General features: G+C 38.8%; 1 protein-coding gene across 4 annotated transcripts; it reads left to right on the forward strand.

Annotated features, from left to right (window-relative positions):
- Positions 1-1,089: 1,089 nt before the first annotated feature.
- LOC113434859 (uncharacterized) lies at positions 1,090-16,686 on the forward strand. Of its 4 annotated transcripts, XM_087935896.1 has the most exons (5): positions 1,090-1,213; positions 3,483-3,618; positions 6,894-6,932; positions 10,120-10,188; positions 12,510-16,686. In XM_087935896.1, exons 4-5 carry the CDS (start codon positions 10,135-10,137, stop codon positions 14,343-14,345), a joined length of 1,890 nt encoding a protein of 629 aa, XP_087792022.1. In that variant the 5' UTR covers positions 1,090-1,213; positions 3,483-3,618; positions 6,894-6,932; positions 10,120-10,134; the 3' UTR covers positions 14,346-16,686. The 4 variants fall into 4 exon arrangements, with proteins under 4 accessions (XP_087792022.1, XP_087792020.1, XP_026554126.2 ...); XM_087935894.1 differs by lacking the exon at positions 6,894-6,932; XM_087935895.1 differs by lacking the exons at positions 1,090-1,213; positions 6,894-6,932 and adding an exon at positions 2,867-3,063.
- Positions 16,687-16,926: the final 240 nt, after the last annotated feature.

Here is a 16,926-nt window from a genome sequence, read left to right on the forward strand (position 1 = left end):
CAGTAATAAAAGATTAGATCTTGTTTAGTTATAACTAAATTTCTGTAAGCATTTGGAGGCTTAGAACAATTAAAAAGCACAAACTACAAAACATAAAAGCAACTCTATACAATTTAATTTAAAACCAAAATTTAAGATTTTGTTTATTTGCTAAACTTAACTGGCTAATTTCCAAAACTCCAGACAGTTTTCAAAATATGAGAAAAAAAGAACAACCACATAAATATAATGTAGCATGAGCAACTAAAACATCATAAAAATATCTTTAAGGAATAAAAATGACTTGTGATAGTGTTTCTCCCAAAATGCCATGGTCTTATGAATTGGGGATGTGTACAAATTTCAAGATGCAATATATTCATTATGGTTTGGATCTCTTGCAGAAAAGCTTTACTTCTGTTCCTAATAAAACACATAGCAAAAAATCTCTATACAATATCCATTGTCTCTGTGCAGAGACTATTGGCCATATTCAATGTCAGGGAATATCACAAAATTTGGTTTAGTGTGTCAGAATATAAACAGATAGTGTGCATAGCCATATCTTTCTGATTCATATTCAGGCTTACTGTGATGTCTGATCCAGATCTCTGAGTTAGAAGAAGATATGTGATGTCTACGTTGAATAAATACGTTTTTCATTACAGCAAAAATCAGTACTTGGGAGGCTTGTAAGGAAAACCTGAGTATGAATAAATAGAAGCTTTTGACAATAGGCAGGCAAGAATATGTGATTAGAAGCATCATAAAAATAGTTATTAAGAGTAAACTGGGTAACAGATAGCCGGATCTAGGTGTCACTAAAATGTTACCTTTTGGTTAGAAAGCATCTCCTGAACATCTCGAAAGGAAAATGTAGGAGAATAAAACTATAATCACAGACCAGGACCTTATCTGGCATTCATAATATATATTATCTTCCACAAACAAGTCATAAAATATACTTATCTAGTATTTTGCAGGAGTGTGGGATAAGGAGAAGTTCAATTTAGTGCAAAGGTACCTAATAATTTCAAGGACAAAAGGAGGGATTAGTGGGTTTCCATTTAAGACCATGTGAAGTTGCTAAGCTCCAATTGGTTGCTTAGAAACTAAACCACAGTTTATATTCTTGCAGGGTACCCTTGCTGGGTCTTCATCTCAAAGACCAGAGGCACAGAAGCATCCAGTACCCCAATGGTTTTTAAATTATTCACAGGTGTCCAGCAAAAAGGTGAGTGGATTTTTTTTTTAATTGGAAAAACAAAGTTTCCCATATAATCGCTTTATTAAAAAATATGGAGTAATAGAGTGTATAGGCTCTTGAATATATTTTTTCTCCAAATAAATGGCTGTTTGAAATTCTTACACTGGCTGTCCATTTTAAAAGCAAATAAGAAAATGTAAACAAGAAAGACTAAAAGTGATTTAGCAGCATTCTGCTGTATGAAAGCTGCTTTGTGTATTTGCACAGAATTGTATGCCATAAATTTGTATGTAATAGACAGAGTTCCAAGTGGACATCTAAATAACTAGAGCACTTCTTCATTCAGAAATGTTATGATCTTGTCTGTTGGGTTTTTGCCATTTGTCAAAAAAGCTAAAAAAAGACCTATAGAATTATGATAGAAAAAGTAGTTTCTATTGCATTGTTCTCAGTAGGTACCATTGAGTTGAGTTTTCTTAAGAAGGTACCATTGAGTTGAGTTCAACTCTTGATGACTAGAAGTACAAATGTTCCATTTTGACTTGTTCATCTCAAAATATGAACAAAAACAATTTTATATTTTCAAGCAAACCACAAAGTGAAATCCAGTTATCTTTGGGATTTCACACTTATCCAAAAGTTGAAATGCAGCTTGGTGATTAAGTGATGTATATTACAGTACATTCCATCTCTCATTAAAATAGTACTGAAATATACATTATAATAATCTGCACAATCTGTAGATGTTAGAATAGAATAGAATAGAATAGAATAGAATAGAATAGAATAGAATAGAATACTTTATTGGCCAAGTGTGATTAGACACACAAGGAATTTGTCTTGGTGTAAATACTTTCAGTATACATACTGAATACATACGTATTCCATATACATACTTGGAAACAGTCAAGTGGGAGGGGATGGGTGATAAGGAATGATGAGAAGATTAACAGTAATAGTAGTGTACACTTTGTAAATAGTTGAATAGTGTTGATATAACTGCAAACAAAAGTCATGGAGAATGATGTATACAGATGTGTAAACTTCCAAGCTCAAAAAAGCAGAAAAATTGGAGCAACTGAATTTATGAATGGAAAAATGTGAAACTATGAGAAGTTGCAATGTGCATATTTGTCCTTCCATTATTTCAAGAGTGATGATCCATTGATGAAAGAAAACATTACCAGCAGGCATATAGCTAGATTCAGAACAGAATAACACAGTTGGAAGGTACTCCAATACTCCAATGCTCTGCTCAAGCAGGTAACCCTACCATTTCAGACAAATGGTTTCATTTCACTTCCATATAGTACTCAACAGTACAGTAATTTTTAAAACTGAGGAAGTCCTGTTTTAAATTCAGGGAATTGAAGCATTTATGGTAATGTCTGAAGAATCTAACATGCTGATAACACAGTTTAGGATTAAATAGGGCACTCTTCTAGCTAGGATCAAACTGAATGTAGTATGAAATGCATATTTGGTTTTAATGTACAGGTTTTTCTCAAAATGCGAATAATCTAAGTTGAGGATGCTAGCAATTACCAGAACTTCAGCAGAGGGGGAAATTTAACATCAAACCTGATCCTTAAGCTGCATTTTGAATTTGGGCAGATGCTATCTCAGCAGCTGTATGAATTTAGTGGTGAGATAATGAGGGCTTTGTGGTTGTTCTTTCAGCAACTGGAAATGATTAGAATGTGGAATATGAGCTTGGACATTCATTAAAGTGTTAATTCTTCTCCTGGAATATCTAGATGGAATTAGTTTTTTGGGAAAAAAGAAACACATGTTGAACAGTATTTTGACAGAATTTATGCACAAGGAAAAGATCAGAATCTTTGTTGCTATCTAACTATTCTTCCAAAATTTGACAGGTAAAAATAAGAACAGGATTTTCCCCCTTAAGATAATATGAGATTGAGACCAGAATGGAGCAAAGAAACTGTAATGAAAGCTATAACAATGTATAAGTTGGCTTGTTACAGGTTGAAATCCCTATAAGTTGCTAGAAGGTAATTAAAATGTTAGGAGAATTCGTTTTATGCACTGGGAGATAGAGGTGAAAGGAAGAATGTCTGGCAGGCACCATGCTAAAAATAAGTTATTTACTGGAAATATTATCCCTGATTTGGACAGATGGTATTAGGTACACACTGCTATTTGGTGGCCTTGGTTCCATTTCCCCTTATCATTTTTTGCCTTTCTACTTGTTTTGAAACCTAAGACAAAAAGGTAACAGAAAAAGGATGGTGTTAATATTCCTCTCACATACTTTTGGGGTTTCTTTCCACAGCTTAATCAGGTTTGGTTGTCCTCTTCTGGTGTGAATGCCTTTTTTTGAACAATTACAGAAGTAAAATTCTGCTCAAGGAGACTAGCCACCTAATCCTTCCTCTACATTAGTTGTTTCTGGATAGCTCACAACCAAGGTATGAAGGCTACAACTTTTTTTCCCTACCATTGCTTCTTCCTCTGTCTTCATTGGGATTCAGTTGCATATTATTCTACGGGCTTAATGGTTCCATATGCCCATTTTGAGCAGCTATGGGAAATTCATATAGTCCGCTGTTCCCAAGTTATCCCATAGACCCGTGATGGCAAGGGTGGGATTCAATTTTTTTAACAACCGGTTCTGTGGGCGTGGCTTAATTGGTGAATGTAGCCAACTCAATATCACTCATATCGAGGCACACATCTCCTTGCCTGGCCTCTCATGACTGTGGGGATGCTGCAACAGTCATAAGTGTGAAAAATGGTCATAAATCACTTTTTTTCAGTGCCATTGTAACTTTGAATGGTCACTCCACACAAGCAAAGTACCAGCAAAGGAGGGAAAAAAAACTCCAGAGAAGTTCCTGAGACAGGAAGTCTAGTCCTGCCAAGAATGTAATAAGGGTTAACGGAGAGGCAGTTTCTGTAAGCAACACCAGAATGTTTCATTCCTGCCTTCCTTACAGGATTAGGCCAGTAATTTCTTCTAACAACTGGTTCTCCGAACTGCTTAGAATGTTAACAACCGGTTCTAGCGAATAAGTGTGAACTGGTAGAATCCCACCCCTACATGATGGCAAACCTATGGCATGCGTGCCACAGGTAGCACACAGAGCCCTCTCTGTGGGTGCTCAAGCTATTGCCCCAGCTCAGTTCCACTGCACATGCCACTGGCCAACTGATTTTCAGGTCTCTGCTGCGCCTGCGTGGGCGGTGGGGCGCATGCGTGAGATACCTCCCATCCCCATTTTTGCTCCCAGGAGGCTGAAGGGAGGCATACTAGGCCCAAAACGAGGCATGGGAGAGTTGCACACGCATGCGCAGGGTGGGTCACACATGCATTATGGGTGCATTGCATTGTGGGTACAGGCACGTGTACATGCTGTTGCATGCGAGGTGTTGCGTGCACACTTTTGGCATGTGATGACAAAAAGGTTAGCCATCACTGCCATCGAGAAAAACTATTGAAAAGGCCAACAGCTGAATGGCTTTAAACTCCCCATCATTGCTCTTGAGTAGAAGTGCTAGATGGAGCAATTTTATGACATCAACTTTGGGAAAAGACCATTGCTGCATTTGGAGCAATAGAGTCTATCAATTAACACATTCCATGAAGCAGCATTTTCTTTTACCAGACCTGAATATATTGACAATGAATGTCTAACTTTAGCAGAGAAAATATATCTCACTCTGCCTTTTTCACATTACTATGTAGAATTTTATAAGTCTCTGAGATGCCCTCTTTTTAATGAGAAAGACTCAGTTGCTTTTTATTTTATAGGCATGATATTTTAACCTCTTGCTCTTATTTGAAAGTTACCTCTGGTCATTTCTCTTACCATTACAATAATGCTTTCCAAAGATATTTGAAATGGAGAGAACCTACTCTATCCTCTTGGCCTATTTCTACCCCGTGGAAAACTTAAAACCCAAGTGGTTTGAGAAGAATGTTTCAATAGATACCTTGGTTTTAACCAAGCACAATAATGAACTCTTAAGTACTTTAAAAAAAGAACGTTGAGGTTTTTTACCTTATGATATGGTGGACTTTCCCATCTATTTATTCTATATGTTTCTCTTGAAGCTTTTTTCCCCCACCTAAATTGGGATGTCCCATCTCGTGACAGCTAGAAACCTATTATTATGAATTCTCACCTCTCTGGTGGTTTCACAGTGCCTGGACCTTTATAGCCACTGAGATAGCTTTTTCATGGTACAGAATCATTTGACTAGCATAGAGGAGATGATTAACAACTCATGTGGCTTTTTTGGTCTTGGGTGGCATATCAGCCCAAGGCCTGGTGTTGATAATTAAAGCCTACATGAGTATATTTGCTGCCATTCCTTTGAGAATAAAAAACCCAACAACCCTCAGCCAGTTATAGTGGTCACATAATCACTTCCAGATGTCCCTGTGATGCTGTAAGTTCTTCAAATGCACAGAATGCAGAGAGAATGCAATCTATGTGTGCGTATCGGTAAATACCACTTATTTGTCTTAATGATCACCTCATCAAAGTAAGAAACAATATTAGGTAGGGAGGAATTGTGTGTTTAATTTTTTCTCCTCAGGAGGTTTACTGAAATTATTTAGACAAATAGGGTGTTCATAAGATTACATGCAAAGACCCTATCATTAGCCAAAGTAAGTTCTAACTCCAATATCTGTAAAGTGAACCCCCCAAAAGAAAGGTGGGGGGAGAACAGGTTGAAGATCTTGGAACTCAAAGCTGAGTTTAAACTAGTGTGGAGTCTTGTTCTTTGTATGCCATATATCGCACAAGCAAGCACTTATGTAATTGCAAAGGCTTTGTGTTAAATATAGCAGCCTTTCATAACTCCCAGATTTCTGTCTTTTTGCAAAAACCAATATATTTTTAGACTTCTCATGGGTAGCCTACTATTAGCATCTTGCAATGGCCCTGAGCCAATTTTATATGAATGGGGGACCTGTCTTCTACAAGTGAAGAGGAGAGCAGGTAGTTCTCCTCTAGTCAAGCTGTTCAGTTTTAAAACAACTGTTGTTCGATAGAATAGTGTTTATTAACCTTCAGAAGTTGTGGCTACTTCATCCCTGGAAGCTTTCAAGAAGAGACTGGACAGCCATCTGTCAGAAATGGTATAGGGTCTCCTGCTTGAGCAGGGGATTGGACTAGATGATCTACAAGGTCCCTTCCAACTCTGTTATTCTATCCCAGAGGTCTCCAAACTTGGCAACTGGCTGGCTGGAGAATTCTAGGAGTTGAAGTCCACAAGTCTTAAAGTTGCCAAGTTTGGAGAGTTCTATTCTATCCCTACAGCCTTGACAGCTTTAAGATGTGTGGACTTCAACTCCCAGATTCCCCAGTCAGCCAGATATCTTAAAGCTTTTAATGTTCAAAAATACTACACAAGGAACATAGTTTGACTAAACAGAAAAACTCTTGTTTGAAACCAGAACTACTAAAAAACCCTTGATCTGAGTAGTGAGAGTATAAAATTCTGCAGCAAAATTTTTGTGGCAAGAGTTCATAATTTTCAGCAGCTTTAGTGAAACTTCTTTCTACTCTCCTTTAGTTTCCCTTTTGATATCTATTCTAATTATTGTCTGATCAAATATATTAGTCAGTGTTAGATTTTTACAACATTATACATTATACAAAAAATATTCATAAGCCTTCAGAGGAGTCCTATACATATGGCATTTGTTGACTTCCTTTTTGATTCTTTCTAGACAACTGTGGAACAAACTGGAGATCTTGTCCATTCATAGGTGCATCCTGACATTCCTTATTAAAATGTTGCATGATAATACCTAAATTAGGTTTGACAACTAAGATCGTTTTTCTGCTTTGTTGCCCACTTCCAGAGTGTTGGACAAGGGCGCATTTTAAACCATTTCCTATTTAATATTTTGTATCCATTTTATGGTGGAAAAAAGTCACAAAACTGGAGCATTTCCTGGCAGGGCTGGTGGATAGACCTATTATTTCTATATGCAGATTATGGAACCAATTTCTCAGTTTAAGCTCTTGGACTGTGGAGAGCATTAGGCCAGTCTGCCTCCCATTGCTCAGATAATGACTCAGTTATTAACTATAAATTATGCCCCCACCCCCCAAAGAGACCATAAATACGAATGGCAAAATAACAGGAATGTTAATTGAACAGGTTAAGGCCTTTGATTATCTTGGGATTATTTTTCATGCAACAGCCCTAAATTCAGCTTTAAAAGAACTGGTAAAAAGCCACAGCTGCCGTATTAAAGTCTTCCCATATAAGAGGAGGTGATTATATACCAGCTGAACTAAAAGTGTTTGAAGTTTAGAGTACTTCATTTCTTATGGGTGGTCCTTGCTTAATTACCATTAATGTATGACTGAAGTTACAGTGGCACTGAAAAAAGAGACCTACAACTGGTCTTTGCACTTATGACCATCACAGTTTGCTGTAAAGGTTGTCATTTGCAACCTTCCCAACCAGTATTTGGCAAGTAAAGTAAATAGGAAGCTGGCACAACGTCTCAAGTTGTGATCAGATGATGCCTTGCTTAATGACTAAACCAGTGGTGGGATTCAAATTGTTTTACCATTGGTTCGGTGGGCGTGGCTTGGTGTGCTTTGCCTAACGCGCCCTGGCAGCTTCCCCCACACCAGCTGAGGCCTGTAGCGCCAATCGGCTGAAAGGATAAAGAAGAGAAAAGCTCAGGGGCAGGTGGGAGGGCTGATCCTGCTTTTCTCTTCTTTTTCCTCTCAGCTGATTGTCGGAGGCTTTTTTTACTACCAGTTTGGCTGAACCAGGCTAAACTGGTAGCATACCACCACTGGACTAAACCAGGATTGCTGGAACTGCCATTGCTAAGCAGGGCGGTCATGTGGGAATTCATGTAATGGCCGCTTCACTCAGCAACTGAGTTCCCAGTCCCATTTAGGGCTGTGAAACAAGAACTACCGGTATGTGCCTATAAGGACATGGAATCATTAGAAGCTGTTCAATAAGGATTTATATGGAACATTTTGGGACTCTTTGTGCAACCCAAACACAATTGTTTGCCCTGAGATGGGAGGACAGAGCATTGTTAGCTATTGGTTTATATTATTTTCAAATCAAATAGTTCGACTGCTCTGACTCTCAGATAAATAGCAGCCTTCCTAGTGAAAATTATTTCTTTTTCCCTTACTTGCACCAATCCCAATGGTTACATCAGGAGTCTGCAACCTTGGCAACTTTAAGACTTGTGGACTTGAGTTGAAGTCCACAAATCTTAAAGTTGCTAAGGTTGGAGACCCCTGGGCTGGATAATTCTTTTAACAATGTGATGAGTGATTGACTTTCAAAATGCCTTACTTTATCCCAGAGAGACCAAAATAACAACAACAAGAAGTCCTTATTATATATTGCTGCAGTGCCTTTTTATAGATCTATTTGTGCTATATTAGTATTTTTCTAATCTCAACACGATATTTAGAGAGGACTGAGGATGACTAAGTCTCCTACCAACTAATCAGGAGGTGGAGATTTCAGGAAGTAAAGCCAAACTGAGTATCCTGACTATGATGTATTATAAATAGTTTCAGAGGAGGTGTTGCTATATTATCTTAATATAATGTTGTATATCCTTTGGTATATTACTTTAGCTGTATTTGAATTCCCATGTACTTATTTTATTAATAATTTTAAAGTTTTTCTATGGTGATAAGATAAAAAAACATTTGAACAATTTATTAAGTAAGTCAAAGAACGGTTTATTTTTCACAAATGTCTCAAACATGCTATTTCAGGCTTTTCTGAGGGGACAATTTCTGCCTTCTGAGGGGGACAAAATGGCAGTTCTGCCCCTGTACTCCCAACCTCCCAATGGTGGGATTCAATTTTTTTTACTACTGATTCTGTGGGTGGGCATGGCGTGGCTTGGTGGGCCTGACTTGGTGGGCGTGACTTGGTGGGTGTGGCAGGGGAAGAATACTGTAAAATCTCCATTCTCTTCCCCCCCCCACACTAAAAAAGACCCAGCCGATTAGCTGAGACTTGGGCAGCAGAGAATAGATGGGGGCGGGGCCAGTCAGAGGTGGTATTTGCCGGTTCTCTGAACTACTCAAAATTTCCGCTAACGATTCTCCAGAACTGGTCAGAACCCACTGACTACCACCTCTGTTGACCCCATCCCATTTAGGATACCTATGTTGACTATGGAGTTATATAGGAAATGCAGCCCCACCATAGGAGAGTATTAGGTTGGGGGAAGATACGTTAGATATTAGGAACTCTGCTTAGTAAACAGGACCAGGTTAATTTCTACTGGTAAGAGAAACAACTTGGTATCATGGTTAAGCTATTAATTAGGCTCAGGGAGATCCATGTTAAAGGCCATCTTCATCCATGAAAATTCATTGATGTTTTTGGACCAGTGAATCTCTCTCCTCCCTCCCGCTCTCCCTGTCTCTCACTCCCCCTCCCCCCTCACTCCCCCAAAATCTACCTTGAAAATTCGTGCCTATGGATATCAAAGGGAGAATTCCACATAAGTCATTCTGAGAAATGGTGTAAATATAATAAATAAAATAAAGCAAATCCCAGCTGAAAGATATTAGATTAGAAAAGGATATTCTGGTATGCATCTCTAGTAAAGTATTGCACCAATGTTTACATTTTAGGGATGATTAAATTTATTGAAATTAAAGATAAATTCTCAGAGTAGCAGTCTAGTAGATTGCAGTTATTTCTGGGACCAACCAATGATAAAATGGAATTTCAGTCTTGTACACAGTTCTGTCTCCATCAGTCCTCAAAGTTCATTCTATGAGAGACTCTTTGGGTTCAAATAATATTGCTGACTGAATTTACTAAACATTCTGCTTCTGAAGGCAGATTATGCAGAAAAAAATAAATATTGTCAACATTTGTACTATGAAATGAATTTCTTGTTATTAATGCTAAAATGTACTTTGGTTTCTTCATAGGTAACAATTCCAAATATGAAGACTCTACTTCTCCTTATCAGTGTTCTTGGACTAGCTGTTGCTTCTCCTGTAAGTGAACTGAACTATAACAAAAATTAACTATAAGGATCAGATGATGTAGTGATCTACTAGATGTAGTAGACAGTTTAAATAAGTCTGATGATCAAGAAACTAGATCCAGAGCAAACCTACAAAATGGCTGGTTTAGAAAAATCCACTGGAAAATGGAAAATAAGTTTCTGGGGAATTGGTGAAAACCATGTTAATTCATAAACTCTGCAAGGCAATTAGTTCTAGACTTGAACAAATTTGAAATCCTGATTCACACATTCTGAGTCACCCAAAATTCACATGCTTGCAATAAGAATGTTTGCTTAGGTTCTTTGTAGTTATGGACATGCTGACTAGGACTTCTGGGAATGATAATGACTACATATCTAAAATTTGGGAAATTGCTATATTGACAACAGGTGGCTTTGTGGCACGTAATAACTGATTAGGTCTCATTCTATGTTTTGCAAACATTTTTGGAAAAAAAACCATGAGTACTAATACAAGACTAAAAATTCAGCTTTTCTTCTTACTTCACTGGCTGTTCCATGTTAGTGGTCATGGAACAGTATCATTCAGCAGATGTTAAGTAACCTGTCATAATGGAGATGGTTTTATGCCACTCCTGTGTTGACTGGTTAACGCTGTTTTCTGTCCATCCCCTAAAATGGAGGTAGACAACTTGTGGCCCTTCAGCATAGGAAGTTCCTCAGAATTTTCTTTCTGGTGGAGCAGTCTGAAGCAGTTTCACAGATTACCTTACACTGAAAATCTGTGGCACAGTATTGGAAAGAATTAAAAAATGAGAAATAAATTAGCATTAATACATCTATCTATCCTACATAGCATTAGTGCTTAAGCTTATATACTACTTCATAGTGCTTTACAGCCCTCTCTAAGCGGTTTACAGAATCAGCATATTTCCCCAACTATCTTGGGTCCTCATTTTAGTGCCCTCGGAAGGATGGAAGGCTGAGTCAACCTTGAGTCCCATCAGGATCAAACTCATAGCTGTGGGCAGAGTTTACCTGCAATGTCAATGAACTTACATACTTTTCGTATTCATGTTATTTTTTTAATATTTCCTTTCTTTCTAACAATCTTGTTATTTGTGTTATTTACCTAAATCACTAAAATATATATTTCATTGTTGTGTTATTATATTTAGTTGTAATTTTGTGTTTTCTGGTTCTATAAATTTTTATCTAATTATATCTTATAGTTAAAATAGTCCTTATTGGATTGATTACAAATTTTGGTGTCTACTATGAAAAGAAGAAAATTTATAGGGCCACCCAAATCACTCTCAATGACTCCGGGCAGCTTACAAAGATAGAAACTTACAAAGCCAATGTAAAAACAATAAAAAAATTAATAACCCTTACACTCCTGGGGACAACAATCAATCAAATAATCCACTTGATGGAGTCAATCCCACTCGCAATACCAGATCTATGATGGGATTCATTTTTTTTTTACTACCGGTTCTGTGGATGTGGCTTGGTGGGCGTGGCAGGGGAAGGATACTGTAAAATCTCCAGTCAGAGGAGATATTTGCTGGTTCTCCAAACCACTCAAAATTTCAGCTAGCAGGTCTCCAGAACTGGTCAGAACCTGCTGAATACTACCTCTGTCCCAGACCCATTGGTAAACCAAGTTTTCAGGGCCTTGCAAAAGATACTTTATATTTATTCCCATTTTGCTATTTCCTTTGACCATGCAATGTGTAAAAAAAAGAAATCTAACAAAGAATAAGATAAAGGAATTATAATCATGAGACAAGAAAAGGAAATGTAACTAAATCTGGTTTACACCAAAAACATTCTGTATATGTGTGTTCTCCATAATTTGACTTGCAATCATTGCAAATCAACTAGCTTTCTGTTCTTTCTGGTGCCAGGTGTCCGACATGGCTTTATGTTCTTGCAATTTCTCTCTTTGACTTTCTCAATCTTCTCTTTCTTCTCTCCCCATTTATTCTCCTTTCTTGAGTTTGTTTTGATTTTGATCCTTATCATAGTAAGATGTCAACAATTCTTTAGTATGGCTACAAAGATAATCACCAGTACAAAGCAAATTTGTTCAGGTCGTTATTCTCTTCGTATCTGAACTAAAGCAGGGGTCTCCAACCTTAGCTGGCTGAGGAATTCTGGGAGTTGAAGTCCACAAGTCTTAACATTAACAAGGTTGGAGACCCCTGAACTAAAGAATTATTGACATATATCCTATGACTCCTTAAGGCAGATTCAATAAAGGGTTTTTCCTCCAAAATCCCCACTTTCGAGTAACATGTCTCTAAATATGTTCACATACTAATATTTCATGCTTCTTTGTGACAGATCCAGAGGAGCGATGTACTTAGAAGAGGCCCCAGGGATGATCTTAATTCTACTAATGTAGACCAAAAAATAGTAGTTAACCCTGCCCATAATAACGAGCAGAAGCAAAACAAAGATGGCGATCACCAGGGAGGAGGAATATTGGTCCACCTCAAGAAACAACATGTTACAGCTGGAAAAACCTCTACAGATGATGCTATTAGCCCCTACGGAGGGCATCCAAATGCAAAGGAGAGGCAGCTGCTTCAGGACGGCATAGGACTTGCACAAACCACAAGTAACAGCCAGTATAATACACAGGAAAATCAATACCTTAAAAGCTCTCAAGGGGATCTTTTCAAAAAGATCAATGTGGAAGAAAATTACATTGAGGATAAGAGAGAGAACAATGCAGTTCTAGGTCCAGCATCCACAACCAGAAGCCCCAACGTTCACGAGACAGATTCTTTCCCTGGAAAACAATATAGTGATGGAGCCCATAGCAGGAATGGTCTTAAGTCAAGAAAAGATGTTGACGTGTTCTCTAATGATCATTACAGCCTTGACAGCTTCAATTTATATGACGAGGGCATGCAAGGAGATGACCCTGGATATGCTGATGACTCTGATTCTGGTGAGAGCGATTCCAATCAGCAACCTGGGGCACCAAGTAGTTCAAGCGATTCAAATGATGAAGAATCAGAACAATCAAGCCACTCAGCAAATCCCGGAAGCCCAGATGGTTCCAATGGGGCCCAAGATGCCAGCGACTCTAGTGATTCCAGTAGCTCAAGTGACTCTACTGATTCTAGTGATTCGAGCAGCTCCAGTGACTCTAGTGATTCGAGTAGCTCCAGTGACTCTAGTGATTCGAGTAGCTCCAGTGACTCTAGTGATTCAAGCAGCTCCAGTGATTCTAGTGATTCAAGCAGTTCCAGTGATTCTAGTGATTCAAGCAGTTCCAGTGATTCCAGCAGCTCCAGTGACTCTAGTGATTCAAGCAGCTCCAGTGATTCCAGTGATTCCAGCAGCTCCAGTGACTCCAGTGACTCGAGCAGCTCCAGTGACTCTAGTGATTCGAGTAGCTCCAGTGACTCTAGTGATTCAAGCAGCTCCAGTGATTCTAGTGATTCAAGCAGTTCCAGTGATTCCAGCAGCTCCAGTGACTCTAGTGATTCAAGCAGCTCCAGTGATTCTAGTGATTCAAGCAGTTCCAGTGAATCCAGCAGCTCCAGTGACTCTAGTGATTCAAGCAGCTCCAGTAGTTCCAGTGATTCAAGCAGCTCCAGTGACTCCAGTGATTCCAAAAGTTCTAGTGATTCCAGTGACTCCAAAAGTTCTAGTGCTTCTGGTGACTCAAGCAGTTCCAGTGATTCCAGTGACTCAAGCAGTTCCAGTGATTCCAGTGATTCAAGCAGTTCTAGTGACTCCAGTGATTCAAGCAGCTCCAGTGATTCTAGTGATTCAAGCAGCTCCAGTGATTCCAGCAGCTCCAGTGACTCCAGCGATTCAAGCAGCTCCAGTGATTCCAGTGATTCCAAAAGTTCTAGTGATTCCAGTGGCTCAAGCAGCTCCAGTGCCTCTAGTGAGTCAAGCAGCTCCAGTGACTCCAGTGATTCCAGTGACTCTTCTAGCAGCTCTAGTAGCTCCAGTGATTCCAGCAATTCCAACAGCTCCAGCGATTCAAATGATTCCAGTGACTCTAGTGATTCTGGTGATTCTTCTGAGTCCAGTAGCTCCAGTGCTTCTAATAGTTCAAGTGCTTCCAACAGCTCCAGTGCTTCCAATGGCTCAGATGATTCTAATAGCAGCTCCAGTGATTCTGGAAATTCTAGTAATTCCAGCAGTTCAAAATAAACTATTTGAGAGGCAAAACAGTAGGAAAAAAGCCGCACGTATCAATATAATAAGTCAAAATGGTAGCATTGTTGGCAAAAGTGTGAATAGTACATTTCACTCTTGTTTTGATAATCGCTTCACTGTATTAGGCCGGGAAGTTCAATGAAGTAACAAATTCTTAAACCTTTTTATGCAACACTTGGTGTCTATTTTGGCTGCTCTACTGACCTCACTATTAGAAAAAAGATAACTATCCATGAAAAGAAACAGTCACAATTACAATAAAATAGAGAGTTCTAAAAAAGATCCAAAAAACCACTACAATCCCTAAACAATGTTCAGATTTCTCCAGTAATAAAAAAAAGAACCTTTGCACCTGGTTCCAAACTATTTTGTGAGCCAAGGGCGCACTTTGAATTAATAACAATATTCTTTTTCCAGACATCCATTTGGAAACTAGAGTTCTACATGTGTACATATGTGAATACAGCTCCTCATGATTCTTTGAGGAGAGTCACAATATTTAAGGTAGGCTAAAACCAATTGCTTGTTCACTCTTTGCTCTCACTGTCACAATGTGCATTCGTTTTTTTAAAAATGATGTCTGACTTGGCCAGCCAGCCTTTTGGGATGTATAGCTTCAACAACTGTACAAACACAAATGTAGCACAACGTGTAGATTTGACAATTATGAATATAGGTGCACTGTCCTAAATTGCAGAAAGAAAATTGCTCTCAAGTAGTTCATGCATTACCAGATCTATAGGGACACATAATTAAGCATTGAAAAAAAAATGTTACAGGCAGAAAGTGATGTACAGTCAAAATGGAGAACGGTGGAGCCAACTCTACCCATCTCATGTTCTCTAGATGTCTCTAAACTACAATTGCTAAACTTCTCAGCTCTCTGGCTAGGAATTTCGGTAAATACAGTCCTAACTCATGCAGAGGGCACTTAGTTGAGGAAAGTTAGAGTAAATAAACCTTTCTTTCTTGTGTTCTCTGTGATTTTTCCCTCTCTTTTTTTGACATTTGTTTTCTTTTCTAATTTGGGGGATTGTGGCTTCTTATTATAGAACTAGGGTGTGGAATCTTGACAGCACCACAAAGCTAGTGTGTCAAGGTTCTTTAAAGCTCAGGCTATGCTGTAAATGTGCTGGCAGAACAAGGTCCAACATCTCTTCCAACTTGCTTAAGACGTATTCTAGCAATATTGTTAAAGATAAAGCAATATCCTATCAAATCTTGGACACATTATAGACCAGGGGTGTCAAACTCGATTTCATTGAGGGCCACTTCAGGGTTGTGTTTGACCCCTGGGGGCATGGTCAGCCCAACGTCACTCACCGAGGCTGTTTTTGGCCACGACAGCCTCCTGCAGCCCTCTGCCAGCGAAAACAGAGCTTGTGAAGGCTGTGTGCGTTCTGCCCGAGATCTATTTTCAGCCACAATGGCCTCCTGCAGCCTTCTGCCATTGAAAACAGAGTCCGGGTAAGCCATACACGTCTTCTCCAAGCTCCGTTTTCATTGGTAGAGTGTTGCAGGAGGCCGTTGCGGCCAGAAACAGATTCTGGGAGGGCCCCGTGTGGTCCTCCCAATCTCCATTTTCACTGGCAAAGGCACCATGGGCCAATCCTTTGCTGTTTCCAGGGCAGGCCCACTGCCCAGATCTAAGCATCCTATGGGCCAGATTTGGCCCACGGGCCTTGAGTTTGACACCCCTGTTATAGACTATAAGGAGTAACCAGCTATCTTAAGTACTTGCTAATCATTGCATTATAAGTAGTCCTTGAATTACAATCATTCATTTAATGACTGCTTAAAGTTACAATAGTATTGAAGAAAGTGATTTACAACTGGTCCTTGCATTTACAACTGTCACAGCATCCCTGTGGCCATGTGATCAAAATTTGGGCATTTGACAATTGGCATGTATGGCGTTGGATGGTTGCAGAATCCTAAGGTCACCTGATAGCCATTTGCAATCTTTTCAGCCAGTTTCCAACCAGCAAAGTCATCGGGGGAATCCAGATTTGCTTAGTGACTGTGCAATTCACTTAGTGACAGGGATTCGCTTACCGAGTGTGGCATAAAAGGATGCAAAACTGAGTGAGACCCACTTAACAACTGTCTCACTTAATGACATAAATTCTAGTCTCAATTCTCATTGTTACCTGAGGGCTACTTATACAGTGAAATCCCAGCTAAGATGAAACACAAATTAATCACACTGAAACACTGTAAAAGTCAAAACAAATCATAAGCTACACACTGAAAGGATATTCGACTAGAAAAATGACCCAGGACATAGATAAGTTGACCAATAGGTCACAGAGTGGAGGCAAAATTCCTTTTTTTTTTTTTAAAAAAAAAAAGGGGGGGAACTAAAAGAGGGCAAGATGAAGGATTTCTAAATTACAAAGTTCTGCAAAATCATGAAGAAAAGAAGTTTCTGTCTCTGTTCCCAGTACAGAACATCCAGTGGAAATGCTTAGTGGAAAAGAAACAATTTTATCACCTGGTGCACAATTCTAGAAATTTTTAAATGGGGATCAGAAGTCCATCATTCATTATTAAGCATGGTAAGAAAATAAAATAT

The sequence above is a fragment of the Pseudonaja textilis genome, chromosome 6, assembly GCF_049901715.1.
Source record: "Pseudonaja textilis isolate UNSWEBS1 chromosome 6, rPseTex1.2, whole genome shotgun sequence".
Taxonomy (NCBI): Eukaryota; Metazoa; Chordata; class Lepidosauria; order Squamata; family Elapidae; genus Pseudonaja; species Pseudonaja textilis.

What these genes read in the sequence shown, in the direction of transcription:
- LOC113434859 (XM_087935896.1), top strand. Translation starts at nt 10,135, where the DNA reads ATGAAGACTCTACTTCTCCTTATCAGTGTTCTTGGACTAGCTGTTGCT. An exon ending in GACTAGCTGTTGCTTCTCCT is followed by an intron (nt 10,189 to 12,509) that starts GTAAGTGAACTG and finishes TCTTTGTGACAG; the next exon opens with ATCCAGAGGAGCGATGTACT.